The 21,208-nt window shown below is 42.3% G+C and overlaps 2 protein-coding genes and 1 long non-coding RNA gene across 7 annotated transcripts; 1 reads left to right on the top strand and 2 right to left on the bottom strand.

The window, feature by feature from the left end:
* The first annotated feature begins 38 nt into the window (after positions 1-38).
* On the top strand, positions 39-4,148 carry LOC121076377. The gene is made up of 2 exons (XR_005823484.1): positions 39-415; positions 2,194-4,148. It is a non-coding gene; the product is annotated as an uncharacterized LOC121076377 (long non-coding RNA).
* Positions 4,149-6,146: 1,998 nt separating this feature from the next.
* PSMA4 (proteasome 20S subunit alpha 4) lies at positions 6,147-11,803 on the bottom strand. 2 transcript variants are annotated; one of them, XM_040570660.1, is made up of 9 exons: positions 11,798-11,803; positions 11,215-11,259; positions 11,077-11,119; positions 10,115-10,277; positions 8,701-8,778; positions 8,409-8,497; positions 7,402-7,532; positions 7,043-7,166; positions 6,147-6,551 (listed from the first exon to the last, which is right to left on the bottom strand). In XM_040570660.1, exons 2-9 carry the CDS (start codon positions 11,215-11,217, stop codon positions 6,397-6,399), a joined length of 786 nt encoding a protein of 261 aa, XP_040426594.1. In that variant the 5' UTR covers positions 11,218-11,259; positions 11,798-11,803; the 3' UTR covers positions 6,147-6,396. The 2 variants fall into 2 exon arrangements, with proteins under 2 accessions (XP_040426594.1, XP_040426592.1); XM_040570658.1 differs by lacking the exon at positions 11,798-11,803 and adding an exon at positions 11,620-11,665.
* HYKK (hydroxylysine kinase) lies at positions 11,215-18,134 on the bottom strand. Of its 4 annotated transcripts, none has more exons than XM_040570656.1 (6): positions 17,797-18,134; positions 16,564-16,916; positions 15,730-15,884; positions 13,002-13,185; positions 11,798-12,313; positions 11,215-11,259 (listed from the first exon to the last, which is right to left on the bottom strand). In XM_040570656.1, exons 2-5 carry the CDS (start codon positions 16,907-16,909, stop codon positions 11,850-11,852), a joined length of 1,149 nt encoding a protein of 382 aa, XP_040426590.1. In that variant the 5' UTR covers positions 16,910-16,916; positions 17,797-18,134; the 3' UTR covers positions 11,215-11,259; positions 11,798-11,849. The 4 variants fall into 4 exon arrangements, with proteins under 4 accessions (XP_040426590.1, XP_040426589.1, XP_040426591.1 ...); XM_040570655.1 differs by lacking the exon at positions 17,797-18,134 and adding an exon at positions 17,327-17,688; XM_040570657.1 differs by lacking the exon at positions 17,797-18,134 and adding an exon at positions 17,094-17,310.
* Positions 18,135-21,208: the final 3,074 nt, after the last annotated feature.

The following is a 21,208-nucleotide window of genomic DNA, read 5'->3' as shown; positions in this document are numbered from 1 at the left end:
CGCCGGGGAGCCGTGAGAGGGCGCGAGGGGCGGGCGCGGTGCCGGTGGGGCCGGTGGGGGCGGCAGCGCCCTGCCCTCCCCCCCCCCGTCCCCGTCTGCCCTCCGTGAGGGGAGCGGCGGGACGAGCCCCCGACAGGCGACCTCCTGGGCCCCTTCCCCCAGCGGCCCTGCCTCGAGGTGGCCCCAGGCTCGGGAGACGCGAGATCGGAGCCCCCCGGGCTGCCGGGAGGAGAAGTGTCCCGTGAGGGAGCCAGTGCGCGGCAGGCGGGGGTTGGCGGGTGCCCCTGAGGGAACCTCGGGCACCTCCCGGCCGCTGCCGCGGTCACAGAGGGGCTCCCGCCGGGCTGGGGGCTGAGCCGCGATCGCTGCGTCTGTCCCCCAGCGGCAGCTGCGCTGCGAGCGGTGAATAACCAAGGTAAAGCGACCCGGGGCAGCGCAGAGCTCGACTCTGGTAACATGCGCGTCTGGGAGGGGTGCTTTTGGCCGAATTTCAGGGGAAAAGAGATTCCTGAGCAAACGACTTTTTAACCTCCGTTCCATACAAAAAAACTGAGAAGCTTTTTCTAAGTTTCTAAACCGGAATGTTTTAGCAGTCGTCATCAGAAATAGATAAGCTGATGCAAGCTAAAAAGACCTAGGGTATTCCCCTCTTCATGTGTGTTATGGATATCCGACAAATAATGGATGCTCCAAACACAAACTTTTTTTCAATGTCAGGTAAATAAAAGCTGTTAGGAAGGACACCTTTAAAAGCACAAGCTGTGAAATATGAGTGATCTTTCCTAAATCATCCTGATGTTAATGTACAGAGTCTACACATTTCCACAGAAAATGGAAGCAGCTGGCATTAAGCGATACATTTTTCGTCTTTAAGGCACTGTTTGTGAAGATTTTTACGTTTACACAGAGAAAAGATTTGGAGAGATGGGCTAATGGCTGTACCCGGTGCTCATCATCTGCTACATGAAGTGCTAGAGAGCAGACTGCTCAGAAAAAATGGACCTTGTTCAACTCGGATTATTTATTACAACTTTAGACTTCCTAGAATGAACATTATCCTAAGAAGTAATTTCATTAAGCACATTGTCAATTATCAAAATTCTCTGTATCAAGTATTCATTTTATAGAAGAATAGTTATCTGTTTTTGTACACTATGAATCTGTTCATCAACCAAAATGGAGTACTTCAGCATTTCAATCACACTCCTAATTTTTAAAGTCATCTTTTTCTGTATTGTCTTATTGTCCTGCAGCCATATTTAGGCTATGCGTGTCAGTGCAAGGCACAATGCAGTCAGTACAAGCCATCTGAAAAACAGGTGCTTACACAGCAGTTTCTTCCAGCACACTTCTGGTGGCAAGTTGTATTGATTGGAAGGCTCTGCAGTGAATATGGTCATGCTGTATATTGAGAATCCATTTATACATTGCATGCCCTCCACAATCAAAACGTGTGTTAAAGGATGCAGCGTATGACTCTTATTTTGAAATGCTCAGTGTGCATGCAGTGGCCGACGCAAGATTTTACAATAAATAAAAACATATTTTAGCCCAAAGTGTGGCACAAAAAAAAAAAAAAAGGCAATGAAAAGAAGAAAAATAAGCCACAAGCATTCTATTCTCTTGTGTTGCACTGGAGTTTTGATGTTTTCCAAGTACTCCAAAATTACTCGGCATTGTTTCTACAGAAATTGGAAATCTGTAGTATTGGATGGCAACTGGTCCACCGCTGCACTGCACCTGCTATTCCTACCGTAAGGTTATCACGTAAAATCCCTATTTCTATTAACAGCTTATGTGCATTGCAGTAAATGCATTTCAGAGCCATGACGTTTAGTTATCGGTGCTAAAGATAGCTGCCACTCAAACATGCAGGACATAGCACACTGGTTTTATTACATAACCATGAATTTGTTTGCAGCTGCGTCCTAACTAGAAAAAACAGATGCTCTAAGATAAAAAAGGATTAAACTGTCTAGGTTACATGCCCAATGTTTTGCTAAATATTTTATATAACATCATCTGGCATACGTTAATTATGTCATTATTACTGTTATAGAAAAAGAGTAGTAATAAATAAGAAACCAATTTTTTCCTTCTGCTTTGAACTTGGAGCAAAACGTTAATACTGAGAGCATCATGTTAAGTGAAAAGCAAAACAATTACATGAACAATGTCTGGTATCTTTCAAAGGGTCCTTCTCAGTGGGAGCTGACGTCTGAAGGTCCCTGCAGAATCATGTTCTGTGAATCTCCAGTAAATTGGCTGATGGCAGCTTTTACTGTGCACCAAAGAGTACTTTAACTGGAAAGCCGAATGCTGAATTAATCACAGATAAAAATAGCAAGCTGTTCAGTTTTCTTTGTGAAATCAGAAATATTTCAAAAATTTTCTACGAAGCTGAGTTTTCTCCAGATGAAAGTCAAGAGCTATATAGCCAGCAAAGGGTACTCGTCAGTTCTTTCAGAGAATTTATTTTAGCAGTTCTTCCTATTGTAATAGAAATAACTGCATTTAAAACTTTAAAATAAGGAGAACTTTTACTACAGAAAAACTGTAATGGAAAATTTTCTTTAAAGGACATGAAAGACATATAAAGAAGTCCTAGAACCTCATCTGGTCTGAAACTACAACACTTCTCTCTTTTCTGCTGTACCCAAGTGTATTAACTCCTTGGACTTAGATGTCTTGTGTATACATAGCTATGTATAATCCATGCATCACATATCACATACACCTCTGTGGCCTCTAAAAGCATTACATCTAAATGCTTTGTAATAATTAGCATATTCTTTCTCACCACACAGCAGAGAAGTATTATCCCTAGTTTTAAGATTATGAACTGAAAGAATAATGACCTTGAGAATCCATTACAAAACAGAAGAAGCAGTCAAATTTAACATGTTCTTTAGCATCTTAATGTGTGTATTTTTTATTTTAACTAAGCGAAGAAAAACATTCAGATGAATTGGGATGCATATCTAAAGGAATCTTCTATCTTTCAGTGCACAATACAGTAAATCACTCATAAGAAGCAGTCTTAGAAGTTGAATTGACTTTATTTGAACAGAATACATTAATCTAGAAAACAAGCTAACTTTTTTTTTCTAAACACTGACAAATGCAAGAGACAGCACAGGTATTACTAGAGAAGCAGTAGTTTCATTATCCGTTAAACTACTTAAGAGTAACAAAACACATTACAGTTTATTAGGACAATCTATGTGTGAGTACCTGTCCTAGCAAGTTCTATCATGCACTCAAGTGAGATATAAACTATCCAGTCTTTAAGTTTACTAACATCATATTATGCAAACAATTTCAAGTAAATACTTTTACCTAATTTGAAAAATTTGCCACCTTCCACAGCACCACATGAAGTTCTGGTGTTAAAATAACATTTAATCCACAGCAATAGCTAAATATTTGAAATACTTATGTAATACATTGTAAACTCTACATAAACACTACATACACCCAATAAATAAATAAATACAAAGAACAGGAAGATCATTTTGATTAGCAAAGAAATGTATCGCCAGAATCATTTTTCTGTTCTTACGACTTATCCCCAAACCACTCCCAGAAAAGGCACAGATAGTGGTGATTTTTTTTTTTTTAAACACACAAAGCCAGAATCAACACAGTAGGCCTGAGCAGTCAAAGGCTGCTCTATTTCTAGGAAAAACAGGTAAGAAATTTGCAGTAGGTGTCAGAATGTCCCAGGAAGATTCAATTCAACAGAAGATCTCCAGCATCTGCTTACTGTCCTAGGTTCAAATGCAGACGAGAATCAGACATGAGGTTTAGCGGAATGTTACTGAATATTTTGGATATGGGTGTTAGCTAGCGTATAGCTTATTATAAATATTGTAGTTACTTGCATATTCCAAGGCAGTAGAGACTCATCTCACAATCAGCTAATAATAGCACTTGGTAGAGATGGAGCTTTTAAAATTAAAATGGTTATTACTGTTCAAAGATTACACTTGTTAAATATTTGCGAATACTTTTAGTAAACAAAACCTTTCAATATGTAGACCTTTTAAAATGCAATGTAACTACACAACTTATCATGTTTCCTTACACGTAACAGAGTAGAGATGAGAAAATGTAAATCATTCCAATGTTTGATTAATACAGCATCTGAAAAGTTCCCCTTTACCGGGAAATGATGTAGTGTTTGGCAAAGAAATACTATTGGCAGTTCTTTAAACAAAGACCTACATGTATTTGTTTTCCCCTTTTCGTTAGAAATAGCATAACTTAAGAAAAAATATTTTAATACATTTATAACCTAAACTATCTAGTAATACTTGTAGTACACCAGTGAGATTACCTTGCATGATTTATATACATTGGTGAACCGTGACGTAAATGCTCTAATGGATTCCTAGAAGACAGAAAGCATTGCTGGAGTCTATCACGTTCTGTTTCAAGTGATCTTTGACAAGGTGGAAAAAGGTCCCTTTCAGCATTGCTGCTTTTAGGGCATATTCTGAGCTCTTGTATAACAGCCATCCCCAGTGATTTAGAAATCTGCAAAAGATGCTGAAATATTGCATTTATGGCATCAAAGCATAAGAAGATTGGGCACTAAATTTTCTACATAACAATGGAGCTTGAGGTATTTATACAGTCCTATAAAGGAGACTGTAATCTCCATGTATAGTGGAGATTAAACCTTTCTCAACGGATGGTGTCTGCAACTATTCAGAACTTGTTACATATCATTCCTATGTTATGATATGGAAGCAAAGATCTAATATTGCACAAGGTACAAAAAAAATTCTAACCTTTATTAGCTATAAAATTTGAAAACAAAGTACTGAGTATAAAAGACTAAAGCAATTGTCCTGCACTGAGACTTGCAAAATTAACAACAGTGCTGCAGCCTGCTTAGAACCCACATCACTCCACAGCGCTGCCCGTACAGAGGTTGCTGAAGTGAGCGCGGTACATCTATGCAAGCTATAGCACAGACACCTCAAGCCAGATTCCTTCCTCTGTACTCAACACCAAGCCTTACAGCAATGAGCTCAAAAATGGGTTTTGTTGAGACTAAGGGTAATTTCTGGCCCTGTTGACAATGTACATTTTATCAGTGAAAAGGTCTGGGATAGGTTAAAAATAAGGTATGGATTCACTCACTTTCTTTAAATGGTCATATTAAATCCTATGAACATCGGATATCACGCGCGCATGCACACACCCACAATCAATCCGGGTCAGTCACAGAGGCTGAATCAACAGTAGCACAGTTTAAGAACAGCAGGTAAGGCCTCTCAGTTAAGAATGGGTCAATTGAGTGGGCTTTTCATCTTGCTTTTTACAACTGAAAGGATGTAAAACAATTTTCACTAACTTGTTTACATTTCCTCTATAAATTCCCAATCATTTTCAGAACTAGCAGAAATCTTTGTCCCTATTCTGAATGCAAAATAATAATCTCAACAAAAGTTGTTCTGATTTTTAATTCATGTACATATATTATGATTTCTCAAGTGGTTAACTGGTTAGTTTTCTAGCCTGTTGTCAGACAGAAGGGAACTGAATTCTTTGGGGAAGTATCAGCAACACTAAGCTAAATATAAAACATGTATATTTCTTTTCAGGATAAAATGTAAAATAGTCAACGTGGCCTAAAAATTGCACACTATTGTTTAACTATTTGTATTTAGACAAGTTAGCTTATCATTTTCCTGTGGCCTTTGTAAAGTGTCTTTCTAGTTTGTGTGACTATAACTAGTGTTATATGATTAATTTTGTAGAAAACACATGCACTCATGAAAGGTTATGCTAAACTGAACACATTTGCTACAGGGCATGTTTAAAATACTACTGCTTGCAAGACCATCAGTTTGACACAGCCTGTTATAGAACAAAATAGGCCAAAATTAAAACTTGGCATGCCAGCACACTTTATTTCAGTATTTGTGAAGTGATCACGAATGATTTTCCAAACTTAGGAGCCCCTTTCACTACTTTAAAAGACCCCCCCACACGCACACACACAAAAGTCTAACAATTCTAACACCATATTTGTTCTTTACCAACTAGCGTATACCTTTAATGGTTTAAAGCGATTAACTCCCTCAAGATTGTGCATAACCAGGCATTACTGAGGAAATAAAGACACTCATCACTATTCTTCTTAAATTTTATTCCATAATAAAAAATAGAAGATGAAAGAAAGAGTGTTCAAGAATTAAAGCAATTATTGGTCAATATAAGGAGCGGAAAACTAATTATCTGAATGATGATTAAGGACCTGGTTCAGCAAAAGTAATTCTGGGTCCCCCATGGCGTATTTGTAGGCTGCTACAAAACAGAAATCCAGATTATCTTTTACTGAAGCAGGTCCTGTATTATCTACAGGATATTTGATTTCATATTCTATTTATCTTTCTCTTTTTGTTCTTTTTCCTTCTTTTCACGTTCAGCTTTTGCTTCCTCCTCCTCATGTTGTTTTATCAACTGCTCCACCTCCTTCTGCTTCAGAACCCTTATTACTGTCTTTCCGTTCTCTCTGGTCAGTGTTGCAATTTCAACTGAAACATATGGAACAGACAGCGGCATTACATTTTGTCCTTTTGAAAGAGCAATCATTAGACGGGTTAAGATTTGTTACAACTGGCAGCGAAGCAGAAGGTTCTTGTCCTGCCTCCACCTAATCAACAAAGCCTGGATGTCGAGCCAGATGGCAGCAGTCCTCTTCCGCAGCAGCACACCCAATACCTCTCCAGTGATTCTTCCAACAGACACATAGCCACTTCTGCTACTGCATCCATGTGGCCTAGCTACAGTCCCTGAACTGTGGTCTAGCCCCTGGAGCTGACCACAGTGGATCATCCTCAACCAAGTCATAGGTAGGTCTCTCAGCAAAGTTAACAAGGATTGCTGCTACATTGTCAGAGATTTTTTACGTGAGCACTAAAAATCCAGTAAGCCATATGTGGAATATAGGAATTGACAACTTTTTTTTTTTTTTTTTTTTTTTTTTAAAGGAAAGAGTGTTATCCCATGTTGGAGAACTGCTTACCTTTCTCTGCAGAGAGTTTGCTAACATCCATGGTCTTGTTTAGAACCTTAATGGCTAACGCAAGCGCAGTCTTTAAGGTCATTTCCCCTTCTTTGTAGTCTTGTTTTAGCATTGACACAGCCGCCTATAAATTCCACAGAAATTAAAATGGTATCATTGGGCAATCAACCAAAAAGTTTTTTGCCAGATAATATCAAAACATAAGTAATTGTGTTTGTACATTTATCCATTTCTGCTCTGTACTCATAATCAACAATTCAGTTTAATTAGTACAATGCAATTTATGTGCTTTTGTTTTCATTACTTTTTCATTGCTTTGGGGGAGGGGAAAAACACAGAAATTGAAACACAGAACTTACAGCACTATTATTCCCAATGCATGTGGCTTTCCATCCTCCATAATTTCCACTAGGATCACTTTGATACAACTGAAATCCATAATGCTTATCCCAGCCAATGTACAGCAATGAAACACCAAAAGGACGTTTTCCTGTTGGAAAGAAGGCCATTAGTAACCTAAATTTAGTAACAAGATTGGTCACAATTATTTTCTTTGATTTCCTTTTTCAAACCCTTTCCTGTGAACTAGGATTTAACAGACTGTTCTGCACTTCTGTTACTTGAGATAAGCACTACAGCATTATTTCTTTCTAAGTGAAGGGGGAGGAGGGGGAATAGCAGAGGTTTATTTCATTTAACCCCAATAAGCAGCTCATCTCCATCTCCACAAATTGGAATTTATCATCTCTGAACTTTAACTCAAAATTCAGCATTTAAAGTACGTAGCTTAGTTGTTAAAGCATTTAATTTATAAGAGTCAAAAGGCAAATACATTAAAGGTCATTCTTCCACACTACATATACATAAAACACCAGAATAGTCAGTTCACATTCTAAGGAACACTCCTTACAGTGCCATTTTCTAACATGTTCCTCAATCCACCAAAATACTTTTTTTTATTAAAGTTTTACAATATTAATACCCTGCTACATGTAGCAGAAAAAAACATACTTGCTATTCATTACGATGGAACTTGTAACCGAAACTTTTAAAAGGCTACACAGCAAACAATTTTCTGTTGGTCTTTTGGAAGGCGTTCACTAAACTCAAGAGCACTCAAAGCACTGGGCCTGAACCTCAGCCATCAGTTTCTCAGTGACTAAAAAGCAGCATCTTCAATAGCAAATCAAGTTTGTTACTAATTATGACTGCCTGTTCCCCTCCTAAATTTGGCTACTGTTCTTCTCACTTTAACTTGTTACAGAAGAATTCAGTAGAACTGTCCAAAGACTCAGTTGCTTCAAATTACATAACAGAATCTTTCTTTAGACATTTAAAAGCACTATGGTTCCTCACACCTCCTTACCTCCAAACTGGGTATAGGCCTGCTTGATATCACACAGCGCGGTTACCAGCTGCTCACAAGGAATGGGCTCCTGATACTGTAACAAATACCTAGTATCAAAGACAAAAGAGTTCTCAAAAATTTTGTTGACAGTATCCTGGTACATTTAACAAAAGAGCAAGCTCCTAAGCTAAAGCCTCTCCGATCTAGCTGTTCTATTTCAAACAATCTGAGTGCGTGTTCATTTTGCTTTAATACACAGACAGAACTGAATCTGGCATCGCAGGCAAGTAAAAACTATCGGCAAACCTACCTCTGGGCAATCAGTCTCAGTTCATTTGTCAGAACGTTGGCATCGGAAGTTATTCCTGCAACACTGCAAGCCATATCCCTGCAAGAGAAGCACACGAATGAACTGGATTCCTATCAGTCTCCAATAAATACCCATCTTCACGTAGTAGTTCAAGCAGATTACCTGCTGTTGGGTTTCTCTGATCAAAACTACACAGCTGCCACATGCAACAGATTGCTGAGCTCCTGCATTTAGAGTACGTTGAAAGTATAACTGTTTTGGCAGGAGCAGAGGTGGACAGCAGAAAACAAGCAGGTCAGCTACTCATACAGTTCTGAGGACTATGCCAAAGACAATTAACCATGTTGACAAGATTCTGAGGATTTTCACAAGAGCCACTAGCTACACGCAAGTATCTATTCTGGGCACCACCTGACACAGACAGCATGCCAGAATACTAAAGGAGCCATACAGCTTCTGTGACAGCCTTCAGTGAGATTCACCAATCACACACTGCATTCATGTAAATGTGAATTAGAGATATTGATGATTATAAAAATCATCATTAACTGCTTTAGCTGAAAATTAATCTTCATTTTCAGCAACATACAGTTTGCATCCTTGACTGTTTCTTAATCTAACACCTTTTATCTAATTCTTAATTGTCTTAATTTTTTTTTTTTGCCAAATCTGATACTGCTGTAGAATTTTCACTACCAGACAACAATCCAGATTCTTCTTAGCAAAATTAAGAGCTTTTCAGAAGACGGAAGAGCCGGCCTAGGCCGGCTCCACTCCACTGCAGTTACTATACCACCTCCTTGGAAATCCAGTACTTCCTACAGTTCCATCTGCTTTCAAAATAATTCAGAATGGGAAACTGACCGATGAAAGCCTGTTTGTGTTTCATATGCACCTTACAATAAGGCTGAAGCTCCACAACAGGTTTAACTTTTATAGAGCTAAAAGGTCATGTCAGTGACATACATCATCTCTGCTACAGCTGCGGCAAAGAAAGCTAAGGCATGTTTTACCTGATTTGTCTTACTATCTTTGAATAATACAAGGGGAAAAAAGACTTAAAAGAGGATGCTGAGCTGACGCAGCGCAGTCATTTGTGGATTATCTATTACCCATCCACCCCTTGGTATTTTGTAACATGAGAACTCCCAGTTTAAGAGTGATGTAACAACATTATGATGTATGGGTAAGTAACAGGAAACAGGCTATTCCACCTGGAAAATTCTCTTTAGAGATAAAAACACGATGCTTCTTTAGAACAATCACTGAAGGCAATAACGACAAAGTAGTCGTACACACCAGTAGCACTGAACAAAACAAATACAAACATTTCAAATAAATCCAGGCTCAATGCTAAAATGTCTGAATAGTTAGCGGTAACATCAGTGAACATCTGGTCATCATTTCAACTTACTCATTAAGTTTGTATATTTTCTCTGAAAAAAAAACTTCATCGAGAAGCTTGTGAATGTTGCGTCTCTCTGCAGCTAGCAGAACGCCATCGTTTGCTAGAATCCCCAAGCAAGTACCCGCATGTCCGATTGCTTCCATCGCATATTCGACCTGATACAATCGACCTAGGAAACAATTTAAATTATAACAGCCATAAAGTAGCACTGAATGAGACCAAATATGCAAAAAGGTGACTTAAATTTGCAAGAATATGACAGATGCTTGGTGTGCAACTTAGGATTAGTTCTTCAGTCTATCACCAGTCACTAGCAGATTAATTTTTTTGAAATACAGGAAGGAGTCAGAAAAGAGAAATCCACAAATCTGATAAGGCAATCTTGGGCAGAGTCAGTGTGGAAAAAAAAAATTTACTAAGCAAAAAAAAAAAAAAAAGAACTCTCTGAAACAGGAGAACAAGACAAAATGAGTTTTAACTGAAAAAAAATTTATACTAGATTTTGTATCAATCACTTCTACAATACATGGAAAAAAGTGATTTGCAAGTGCTTGCTTCAGTACGTACAAGAATAATAGGAAGATACGATCACACCAGCAGGATGCTATGCGTGTTCCAGGGGCTAGGGGGCAAAGCAGTAACAAAACCCATCCACACTCAAACAAAAGATGAACGGTAAGGGTTTATTTGAATTATTTAAAAAATGCAACAGTGGAATTTGGTGGAAACGTACGCGCGTTACCGCTTGAATTAGAACAGAAAAGAATTTAAAGCCTCCACATTTGACCTTTGGAGTCCGTACAGAATCGGGCACTACTCCGGGCAGGTAAATACGATTTCTGCAACTCACGTGTGGGCGGAAACGCGACCGGCCTTTGGGGAAGCGATGCTTATCTGTGTGATGCTTGGTTCTGAAAAGCGGGTTAAAACATTTAGAGCTTATTGGAAAACGCGGTGTTAAAGAGTACCTTCTGGAGAGAATATGGTAGTTCTGGAGTCGTATCTTCGAGACTGCAAAAAGCAACAACAGCCCGTTACCCACCCGCTTAGTCAGGCCGCGCCGAGGGGACACGCAGCCGCGCGGGGGCCGCGGAGCCGCCACTCACCATGGTGCCGGCGCGGCGCTGCGGGCGGGCGGGCGGCGAGCGGGCCTGCAAGGCAAACGGCAAGGCGCGGGAGCGTCACCCCGAGGCGGGACAGCGGCACCGGTCCCAGCCCCTGTCCCGGTCCCAGCCCCGATCCCGATCCCGATCCCGGTCCCTTTCCCGGCCCGCCGCGCCCTGCCCTCCCCTCCCGCCCGCCCGCAGTGCGGAGTCATCCCCGCCGCCCCGCCGGAGGACGAAGGCCCCGCAGGCGCCCCGCAGGCTCCCCGCGCGGCGCAGGGCCGCCCCGTCACGGCATCCCCCGCACTCACTGCGGGCCGGCCGGGCAGCGGGCGGGCGGGCGGGCCCGGGGGGGGTGGCGGGGCCCTGCCGGCGGGGAAGGCCCGGGCGCGACTGCCGCTCCCGCACCTTCACCGCCGCGTCGGAAATGGCCGCCGCGCATGCGCGGTGCCGCCGCCCGCCCGAGGGCGGGGCGCGCGCGTGCCCGCCACGAGGGGCCGTAACGGCCGCCCGCGCGCCGCCTCACGGACCCCGCCCCCAGCATGGCCCCCGCCGTCAGCTCGCGGCTCCGTCAGCGGCCGCGCACCTTTACTGCGGGGCCGGGGGCGCCGTGCGGGGGGGCAGGGGCAGCCCCCGCCTCAGTCGGCGGCCCCGCGGGGCCCGTAGGCGCGGGCAGTGTCAAACCAGAGCTGCTCGACGGCGGCCTGCCCCGCCTCGGCCATCCGCGTGAGGTGCCTCCAGCCGGTGCGCGCCGTGACCAGCAGGTAGTCCCGGTTCTCCGGGTAGGCCAGGGCCGTGTGGGCCGCTATGACGAGGGACTGCGCGAACCTGCCGCACACCAGGAGGAAGAGGGCGCCCCGCTCCTCCTCCGTCAGCGGCAGGACGCGCTCAAAGCCGGCCAGGACGTGGCCCCCGACCCGCAGCGGGTCCGCGCTCTCGATCATCATGTACATCATGGCTATCGCCACCTCAAACACGTAGTAGCCGTAGCTCATGTCACTAAAGTCCAGGATGCCGGACACTGTGTACTGAGGAGCCCCCAAGGAAGGAGAGGTGGAGTCCACCAGAATATTATGGTCATTGAGATCTCCGTGATTGATACCTAAACACAGAAGAAACAAATAATATTAAATAATTATTAATCAGCAGATTTGTGTTTTTTTTCCAGTTTCTCAAAGCAATGTCTATTAAAAGATGCACAGGGGCTGCAATTAACACTCAGCTACAAAACCAGACTAGTTTGCCCCTGCATCAAGTGCTGCCTTTAACAGTCTTGCTGCTCCCTAGGAAATACAAGGGTCCTAGAAATTCCACTAACTGGTGGCCAGACAGCAAGGGAGAGGTACAAAATCTGATTCTGCTCTGGTAACACCCGTGATATGCTAGAATAGCAGAGTTTTCAAATCATCAGATTGTCAAGTTATCACAACATCATTGTGAGTTGAATTTAAAAAAATATTAAATATTTATTTAGACCTTTATGAAAGGAGGTAGTGTACTCCATATATTCTTAAGCTGATGAAACAGCATGAAAGTCATGACCTTAACTGGAAACAACCTCAGCAGAAAGGTGAAGAACTGAACCTGACTTTACCAGTACTGCACAGCACGTTCCCCCAGCAAGTTCTGCACTGCCAGCAGCAGCAGTGCAGAATTCAGCACATTATTTCCATGTGTGCTATGGATAAAGGAGGCTTCTTTTGCCTTTTTTTTCCTTTCCCATGAACCCAATCTCCTGTAAGAAACCTGTGTCTCAGTTCAACATAATTTGTTGAGAATAAAATACTCACAGGCTCGAAAACTGCTTAGTTTGGGTATGATTTTCTCTTTAAATTGCTCAATAACTTGTTCCACAACTTCACGATATTGGTTCTGGCCCAGGGCATAAATGTACCGATCTAGAAGAGGGACGTTTGCCAGGTTCCAAATGAACTGGCCTCGATGCAGACTTTTTACTGATGGATGATGGAATTTCTTTAAAACAGCACAAGAGAAAATAGGCCATAATTAAAAACCTGTTCCTGTGATTAAATGCCTTGATTCAAAGCCCCTTTTAACAGGTTCCAAACAAGACTCGCTGAAAAGCACCACACCATTGACCATTTATATCAACCAGCAAAAGAATAATCTGAAAGATTATTTCAGGCAAGCATCTTAAAATCTACACAAAACATGATTATTTTTTCCCCCTATTCTTTAGGTACATAAGTTATCTTAAGTCCTTTACCGCTGAACTCATTTAAAATTGATGCTCTCTGCAATGTTTCTGCAAGTGATACTGACTTTCTAGCAGTTCTGAGGCCTTGCCAAGGCTGGAGCCGCACACAGGCAGAGCTTGGATTGTGCTGCTGAGCTGGCACTACAAAAAGCTGCCGAAGCCTTAGAGACAGAAACCGCACCAGCGTGTCAGAAACAGTTACACAGATGCACTCTGTGCATTTAAAGGTGGCAGCTTCTGGGGTTGAGCCTTAGAATCCACTGGCACATGATAAATCCTGAAGACAGAAGTACTTTACAGAGCTGCTGGACAATTTTATTCTTATGAGAATGTCTACAGGATCCAAACGTCCCAGCAGTACACAAAGACCCCAGCGAATTGACCCACATGCAGTAGGCTATGCGCATCTCACTTTACTTGTTTGGAAAGGAAGTTCAGCCAAATCAGCTGTATATGACTTTGCCTTCGTGCATCCAGGTATCCTAAATATTTTAAACAAACAGGATCTCTCTCTCTCTCACTAGAAGTAAAAAAGGTGGTTTGGAAAGTGACATTTTGGGAGGAAAAGCATCTCTTTATACTGGTGTACAGTGAGCTGTACACCACTCTTATCCTTGAACCCTCTAATGCTCATTAAGGTAACCTGTGAGCCAGATTCTGCCACTGCACAGGGCACATATAAACACTTCCCATTACAGCTGCTGCCTTCCTCTTAAAAAGAAATTAATGCTTAGAATTAAGGCTATTACTTAAAGATACCTAAATGATAGTTAAAACTAGAGCTATATGAAAATTTATGGAGCAATACCAAGCCTAAAACACAAATCACCACAGAGGGTCCCTAACGCTATATAAAGCACCACCCTGGTGCTTTCTGGTGCCATCTGGTGAGCAACCACTGCAATTTCCCCCGCACAAGTCAGGTATTCCAGCAAACTATGAGACACCAGATGCATGAAAGGTAATAAAAAGGTAGAGATCTTAATCTCATGAGCCCTCATCACTGTGAAGCCATTAACAGCCACTTTTTTCCACTTAGAAAATGAGAGACGCATCCAGACAAAAGAAGGCACCAACAAGAGAAGGTGGAGTTATTATTTTGTGCACAAAACAAAGCATGGCACATTCCTTTGCTACCAAACTGACCAAGCAATTAACTGGATAGAAAAGGCTGTACGTTCTGATCTGTCATCAAAAACTAGAGTATCTTAGGTATTACTTTTGGTATCAGTGATATCTGGGAGTTTTGACAGTAACAATTGCAATTTTCTTTCTTTTAAATGACAAAACTTGGTAAATAATAATTCTTACGTTACGGGCATGAAGAGCATTTCCCTTCAAAATTTGCACTCACATCTACTGCTTCCTACTGGGCAGGAGAAGTCACAGACATTTTTTGAGACTAGCTGGTCTATATAAATTATTTTAATCATATTATAAGAGCAAGAGCAGACTATTAAAAGCCAACAGTAAATTATCTTTCCCAATGGAAAAATGCTGTTGTAACTTAGGAATGCGGTTGGTAAAGCTAGCAATTCACATTTCATAATTGTCTGAAGCCAGTAGCCAGAACATGAGAAGGAAAGGTTAATGAAAGGCAATAAATAATTCAAGAGTTCTTTTATGTATCAAACAATCACTGGATGATTTATCAGCTTTATTATTCTGCATAGTTACAGAGTAAAGAAAGAACTTACTGTGCATTAAGATTATTTGACTGGAAGCAGAGAAACTGAGAGAAGTGTCCCAAATCTCTCTTCACTAGCACAAGTGCCATTATAAAAAAGGAACCAACTGCTACCACTGCAATAACTGGCCACAGTTCTAATGACCAGCAGAAAGAGAGCAAGTCAAAATGAATTCAAATTAAAAGATTACCCAGTTGTGCTTGACATATGCATTTTACAAAAATGCTTCAAAACAAGCTGTACATGCTTTAGTTCAGGCAGCCTACGATTCAGTCTCCTTATTTGCCAGACTTGAAATACCTGACAGGTGAATTTTGAATAAATAAAAATAAAACCTTACGTCCCTGTTCAAGGTACAAAAATGCATTGCAAAAGGATCACCAAGGCTCTGTCATAAGCACTGGCTGGTTGTGTTACCTGGGGAAATGCTTTAGTAACAGCCAGCTTCCCCAGTTACAGCATGGGGGCCAGCACCTGGAAGTTGAATTCAAGTCTGCATTCACCAACTTCAATTTTACAGGTCAGGAAAGTTGACAGCAAACACAAGAAGAAACAGACAGGAAAAAATCAACTGAAAATGAAGTTTGTCAAGCCAGAGCAACAAAAACTCACCTCTGAGAGAGCTTTATCCAAACTGGCAGCTAGCTTACCAATCTCATAGAAAATCTGGGGATTTGTAGCAAGTTTTGCAGCAACTTTTGCTACTGGTGTACCTGGCAGGTAAGTCAGTAGTCTGACCATGTACTTTTTGCTGTCAGGTCCACTACCTAACAAGCAAACAGAAATACACTCACTCCAATACATGCTATTGAGTATTAGTTAACACAAGAGGCAAAATGGTTTCTCCTGGAGCAGAAGTCAGATGTAGCTGAAAAAACAGATTTCGTTCAAAGATCTTGCGCCATACCTCAAGCCCACACCTACAGACACTTGCAGCACTGCACAAACCTTATCAGTGGTGCTGCTCTTACTCTGATCAAGGTTCTCCAGTGTCTCTATACGTTTTTCTATATTTACCACTCTGAATTAAACAGGCAGCTCGACCCCGATGTTCTCACCATGATATTCCTGCACCCCAAAGTAGATATTTCATCAGGGAAGTTCTTGTTCAAAAGCTACAGGTGAGGTGCAAGACAGATCAGGATCTACAGGCTTGAGAAAGTACCAGACCACTACTGCAGGCACAGGAACTGCTACAGGTGGAAGCTGAGCACGGAGTGCCTGGTGAAAACCACAGGCTCTCTTGCAACTTGCTCTGGCTCGCTCACGTATGAGCAAGTAATCATCCAAGATTACTCCACATTCGCATCAGTGCAACAGAGCAGAATGCAGGCTGACTATCACTGATCCAAACCCTCTGTTGTATTGCAACAAGCACATCACAGAGAAAATTACCACTGAGTTAAGGGTGATAATAGGGCAGTGAAGGTCCTTGCAATTGCTCACCTCTTGGCTCCAGAGACATGATGTTACCATCTTTTGTAAGGTAAGGTGTAGCTGAAGGAAAGCCTTCAGCACTGAGAAATATCATGGCCTGTGTCTGTGCTTCAATGAGATCAGGCTCCTGGCTGTCTTCCGAATTGGTGATTTTGAGGACATATTCATCTGCACCTTCGGCCTCACCTTTGCTTTTTGTGACACGCACATGGAAATTCTGATCATCATAGCTGGGGAGAGGCCTGATCCAGGACACCTTTAATCCAAACACCCTGTCAACCAATTCTGTCGCTTCCTTTTCACCAAATGTTGGTTTGCTCAATGTCTGTGGTTGGCAGTCGCTTCCAGAAGACATCGTGTCTCTAGGAAAAAAAAAGAGATGCTGGAAGACACAATCTGTATTCTGACATCGGAAGCAGTGGTTAATGCAACAAACTGCGTTCAGATATGGGAGAAGAGTGCGTTAAACAAGGAAAAAAACATAACACGCTAAGCAAGTCCACGTTTCTTATATCACAGCTCCTTGCCAACTGCTTTACCTGTTGCCCCCCAGAAGTAAGCCTTCTAAGTGAGCTGCACCCAATCTGTTCTCAACAAGCGGACGGAACAAAATTATTAATGATCAGCACTTTTATCAGCTGCTTTCCAGTAACAGCCTAACCCGGCACATTGCTAACCAGGCATGATTTCCTAAGGAACAGAGTTACTGATTTCCTAACCAGAAAGTTCTCAATTCACAGCCGCAAAAGGTAAGAAAGACTTTTGTGGATACTTTGTGTCAGAGCAGGCCCGATCGCTCAGCCCGGCCACGACCAGCTCCAGCGCTCAGGGGCGCAGAACAGACCGCGGATGCCGGCTGCGTCTCGCCTGCTCCAGGCGCAGCTCTCGGCGCCTGTCCGGCTGCTGGAAGCGCCGAGCCTCAGCCTCCGCTCCGCGAAGCGAGCAGACGCCGGGGGGCTCTGCCCGGACCTCTGGCCTGCCCCGGCAGCCCGGGGAGCGGCAGGAGCAGGAGGGCGGCCGAGCGCCGCAGACCCGGCCCCTGGCAGCGCTCCCGCTCCCCTCCCCGCGGAACCGCCCGCAGCCGCGCCACCGCCCCGGGGCGGCGCGGCCCGGCCGGCCAGGGAGGCGCCGCCAACCCCGCGCCTGCGCCCGAGCCGCCGGGCCTGGGCCGCGCCTCACGGGCTGCGGGGCGGGGGAGGCCCCGCGGGACCCTCGCACGGCGGGGCAGGCCTCAGGGCGCACCTGTGGTGCACAACAGCTCGCGGCTGAGCCCTCAGCGAGGACGAGTCCAAGGCACTAGGCCGTACGCCGCTCGACTCCTGGGGTTGCTCTCTAGCGGCATGGAAATCTGCAGCTTCCTGTCAGAAACTGCAAACGTTGTCCAAACGTTCCCCTACTAGCCCCAGAAACAGGTCTACGTTTGCGTTTAAATCATTTTAGGAGTACACAAGATTTGGAAAACTGTTGTTTTGACCTATAATCATTTACCTAAAGCAAACTTGATGCATCAGCCAACTCTGTCCTTTGGACTGTACCAGAATTCAGGCTGGCAACACTTGAGCAGTCTCAGAGAATTTTAAGACTGTTCCTGCTGACAAAGCTCACTTCCCACACACATACACGTCTTCAGTATAGAATCCTCTTCTGAAATCCCTCATGACAAAAAAGGAGTAATCCACAACAGTTGAGGTTCAACAATCACAGCATGGGGAATCTGAGGAAAAACTGGTTTTAGAAAGGCCAACATCCTAATGTTTTTAAGTAGATCAATTTAAAAAGCCTGTCTCAGTAGTTCAGTGTTATGAATAACGTTAAATAAAATTGAGAATATTTTAATGCAGTTAGGAATTCAGATGACAGAAACTTCTTCCAAGTAACAAAGACAAGGTCCTTTCTTTTTTCCCCCCACCCCATTTTAGAGCAAATATTTCTACACAAAGGGATTGACCAACCCCTTCTTTAAACCCACCTCATTTTCCTTCCCCTTTCCTCCCAGCCCCATGAAATCACAAATGAGCTTTTCAAGAATAGAGGTGCTCTAGAAAAGACTGAAGGGTCTCTCAATTTCTGAGACAGAAGGTTTAGCTCACTGAAGGGAAACAGAGATAACAGGAAAGCATTCTTGCTATGCGTGTGACTAAGGTGCATATCAGGTTACTGAAAAATCAGAAGGTACTCACTCTCTCTGTAAACAATAACTACAACGCATTTTACAGTTAGTCCTGCCTTAGTTTCCAGACAGCAGGGCCAACATTTAAGACAGTTATGCATGCTTCTTGCCTGCCTGGTACTCCGGTGGAAAGCATGCTGCATTCATAAGGCAACCCCCAGGGCTAAAGCTGTACTTCAGCCTCTCCTACCACTATCTGTAAGAAAAATAAAATTTTAATTGACCATCTGCACTGGATACCAGTTTAATTGCCTCTTCTGAATGCAAGTCTTTGAAGACTCGCTAATGTTAGATAGCCCCAAGTCAACTCTGGAAAAAACTTGTCACATGTCTAAGCTCTGCATGCCATAAATGTAACCTTAGTCAGCAGTATGCTTTAATACATGGGTTGATCTACATTCTAAATTGAAGTAGATGTTTTCCTTAAGAAAAATAAGCAGATTATTCAGAAGTCATTTGATTTAATATCCAGAGGGATATCTGGAGCTCAGCTGACAGAGAAAGCCTCTTTCTAAACTGATTAAGCATGCTTTGGAAACCACACGAGACACTCCTAAAGAGAAAACTACACTGATGCATAATGATACCCTTTTCCTTATTCACCCTACACTTTCAGACTTCGTGTCATTTTAACTTTATTCCACATGATCTATTAAAAATAGATGGTAACTACAAGAACTGTGATACAATTTTCTTTATTAAAAATAATTTACAGCATCAGTAACATTTTATGCACAATTGTCATCAACTGAACTTTTATAAGATACAGCTATACAATACTTACTGAACTTAAAACTTACGACTGCTTTGTTGGCTTTAAACAGCAGACAGATTTGCAGTTGCTTAAATATTATCAATATACATAATTTCATGTCCTTAAACTTTGGTGTAAAGTGTATAAACATCAACACTATCCCAAAGTTTTGTCATTTGGAGGGGGGGGGGAAGGGCACAGAGTAAATGTTTAGAAAAACTGTAATAGATTCTTCTCCAAATCAAACTGGAGACAGAATTCCAGGTTAAATACATCTAACACAGTCACTTCCTCAAAAAGGAGCACTTCCTCCTATGTTTTAAGATGCTATAAAGTCTGATTGAACAATGCTTTTTTGTGTGATCACAGCAATCCTCAGACTGTATTGTATACTGCCACTGCCAGAAGGCAAACTTCACTGTTGCTCACAGGTTCCTAGCACTATGTTCAAAGTCAAATGTCCCTCCTTCACTGCTGAGTTATTGACCTGGACTTTATAATGTTCACTGCTGCACATTGGGAGAGGGGACAGGCACATTGCCATGGATAATCACACAAGGGTCCTTCATTGGCAGTTCACTACCACATGAGAAGCAGGAGATGGCTACACAAGCAGCGCTGTTCCTCTTGGCACCTGCTACACTTCATACGTACAGATCTTAAGGGTAGGAGTCATTCTGCACGAGAGACCAAGACGCTATCAGCATGAGCCTCAAGGTTAACAGCATCTCTGCTTTGAGCTGTCTTTCATTGATGTTAAGGCATAGGAGTGCAGCAGATTTCAGGTAGTTGCTGTGATAATGAAGCCATCACGTCTCTTTTAAGAGATGACTACTATTATTGGTGACAATAACTTGTGGATAAGTCACAGCCCTTGAAATTGCACTTAACTTCACAATATTGGTTTACCTTGAAATGGCTTGGATCACTATCTCCGTCTGAAGCAACGAGTGTTACTGCACTAGAGAGGGTGGGAGGCTGGATCCCACTCAAGCATAAGCAATCACAGAAAAATTTTTTAAACAGCCTGGTAGCTGTATTTTCATTTATCATCTGCATGAGGCATCATTACGTGACAGCTCTAAAGTCTTACTTGCTCCTCAATAATGAACATGCATTTTCTTCAATTAAGAATATATCCTTGAGCTGAAAAAGAAGTATTAGATGCTGTTATACAAGGAATAAGATCTTAACTCTTGATAAAATTAGCCAAAAGCGTACTGCAGAACAAACTCATTCAGCATTCAGTTGAATACAGTATTCAAGAATTCATTGATTTATTACTCAATGGTATGAGTCACTGGAATGTTGGTTGTTTTTTTAATTTCAACTAAAACAGCCACATTAGTGAAACATACAGAATTTCAACCCTTAAGGAATTTTGGCCAGTAAAATAAGAAGATATATCAGAATTATGCCAAAGAAATGGAACGTAGCATTTGAACTGTCCAGAAATTATACTGTATTGATATAATTGTCAGTTTTTTACTTTATATTTTAGGCATGTCAAACATACACCATTCAAATCCTTAAATAGCATCTTATTCTGCAAGTCAACTGGCTTAGCGTCTGGTTATAAATTTAAATAAAGCACATGTAGTAAAGCTAATGCACTCCTCTTACAAGTTTTGACATTTTAGACAACGTTTATCAAGAGCAAAAATCTAAAAGCAAAATCTTGACAAGTTATAGGCAAGTTATTGCAGCTTTGCCCTTCAAAAGAAGTTAAT

Source organism: Cygnus olor, chromosome 11 (assembly GCF_009769625.2).
Source record: "Cygnus olor isolate bCygOlo1 chromosome 11, bCygOlo1.pri.v2, whole genome shotgun sequence".
NCBI lineage: Eukaryota > Metazoa > Chordata > Aves > Anseriformes > Anatidae > Cygnus > Cygnus olor.
Note: the sequence above shows the minus strand (reverse complement) of the source record. Positions and strands in the feature narration are given on the sequence as shown.

Bases quoted from the DNA above. Each gene is read 5' to 3' on its own strand.
- PSMA4 (XM_040570660.1), bottom strand. The intron at 8,779-10,114 runs GTAAGTTGAAAT...CTTCTCTTGCAG, and splicing joins AAAATATACAAACTTAATGA to GGATATGGCTTGCAGTGTTG. The intron at 7,533-8,408 runs GTAAGGAGGTGT...TCTTTCCAACAG, and splicing joins GGCCTATACCCAGTTTGGAG to GAAAACGTCCTTTTGGTGTT.
- HYKK (XM_040570656.1), bottom strand. From the start codon at position 16,909: ATGTCTTCTGGAAGCGACTGCCAACCACAGACATTGAGCAAACCAACA. The intron at 15,885-16,563 runs GTGAGCAATTGC...TTTGCTTGTTAG, and splicing joins CATGTCTCTGGAGCCAAGAG to GTAGTGGACCTGACAGCAAA. The intron at 12,314-13,001 runs GTGAGTATTTTA...TTCTGTGTTTAG, and splicing joins ACTAAGCAGTTTTCGAGCCT to GTATCAATCACGGAGATCTC.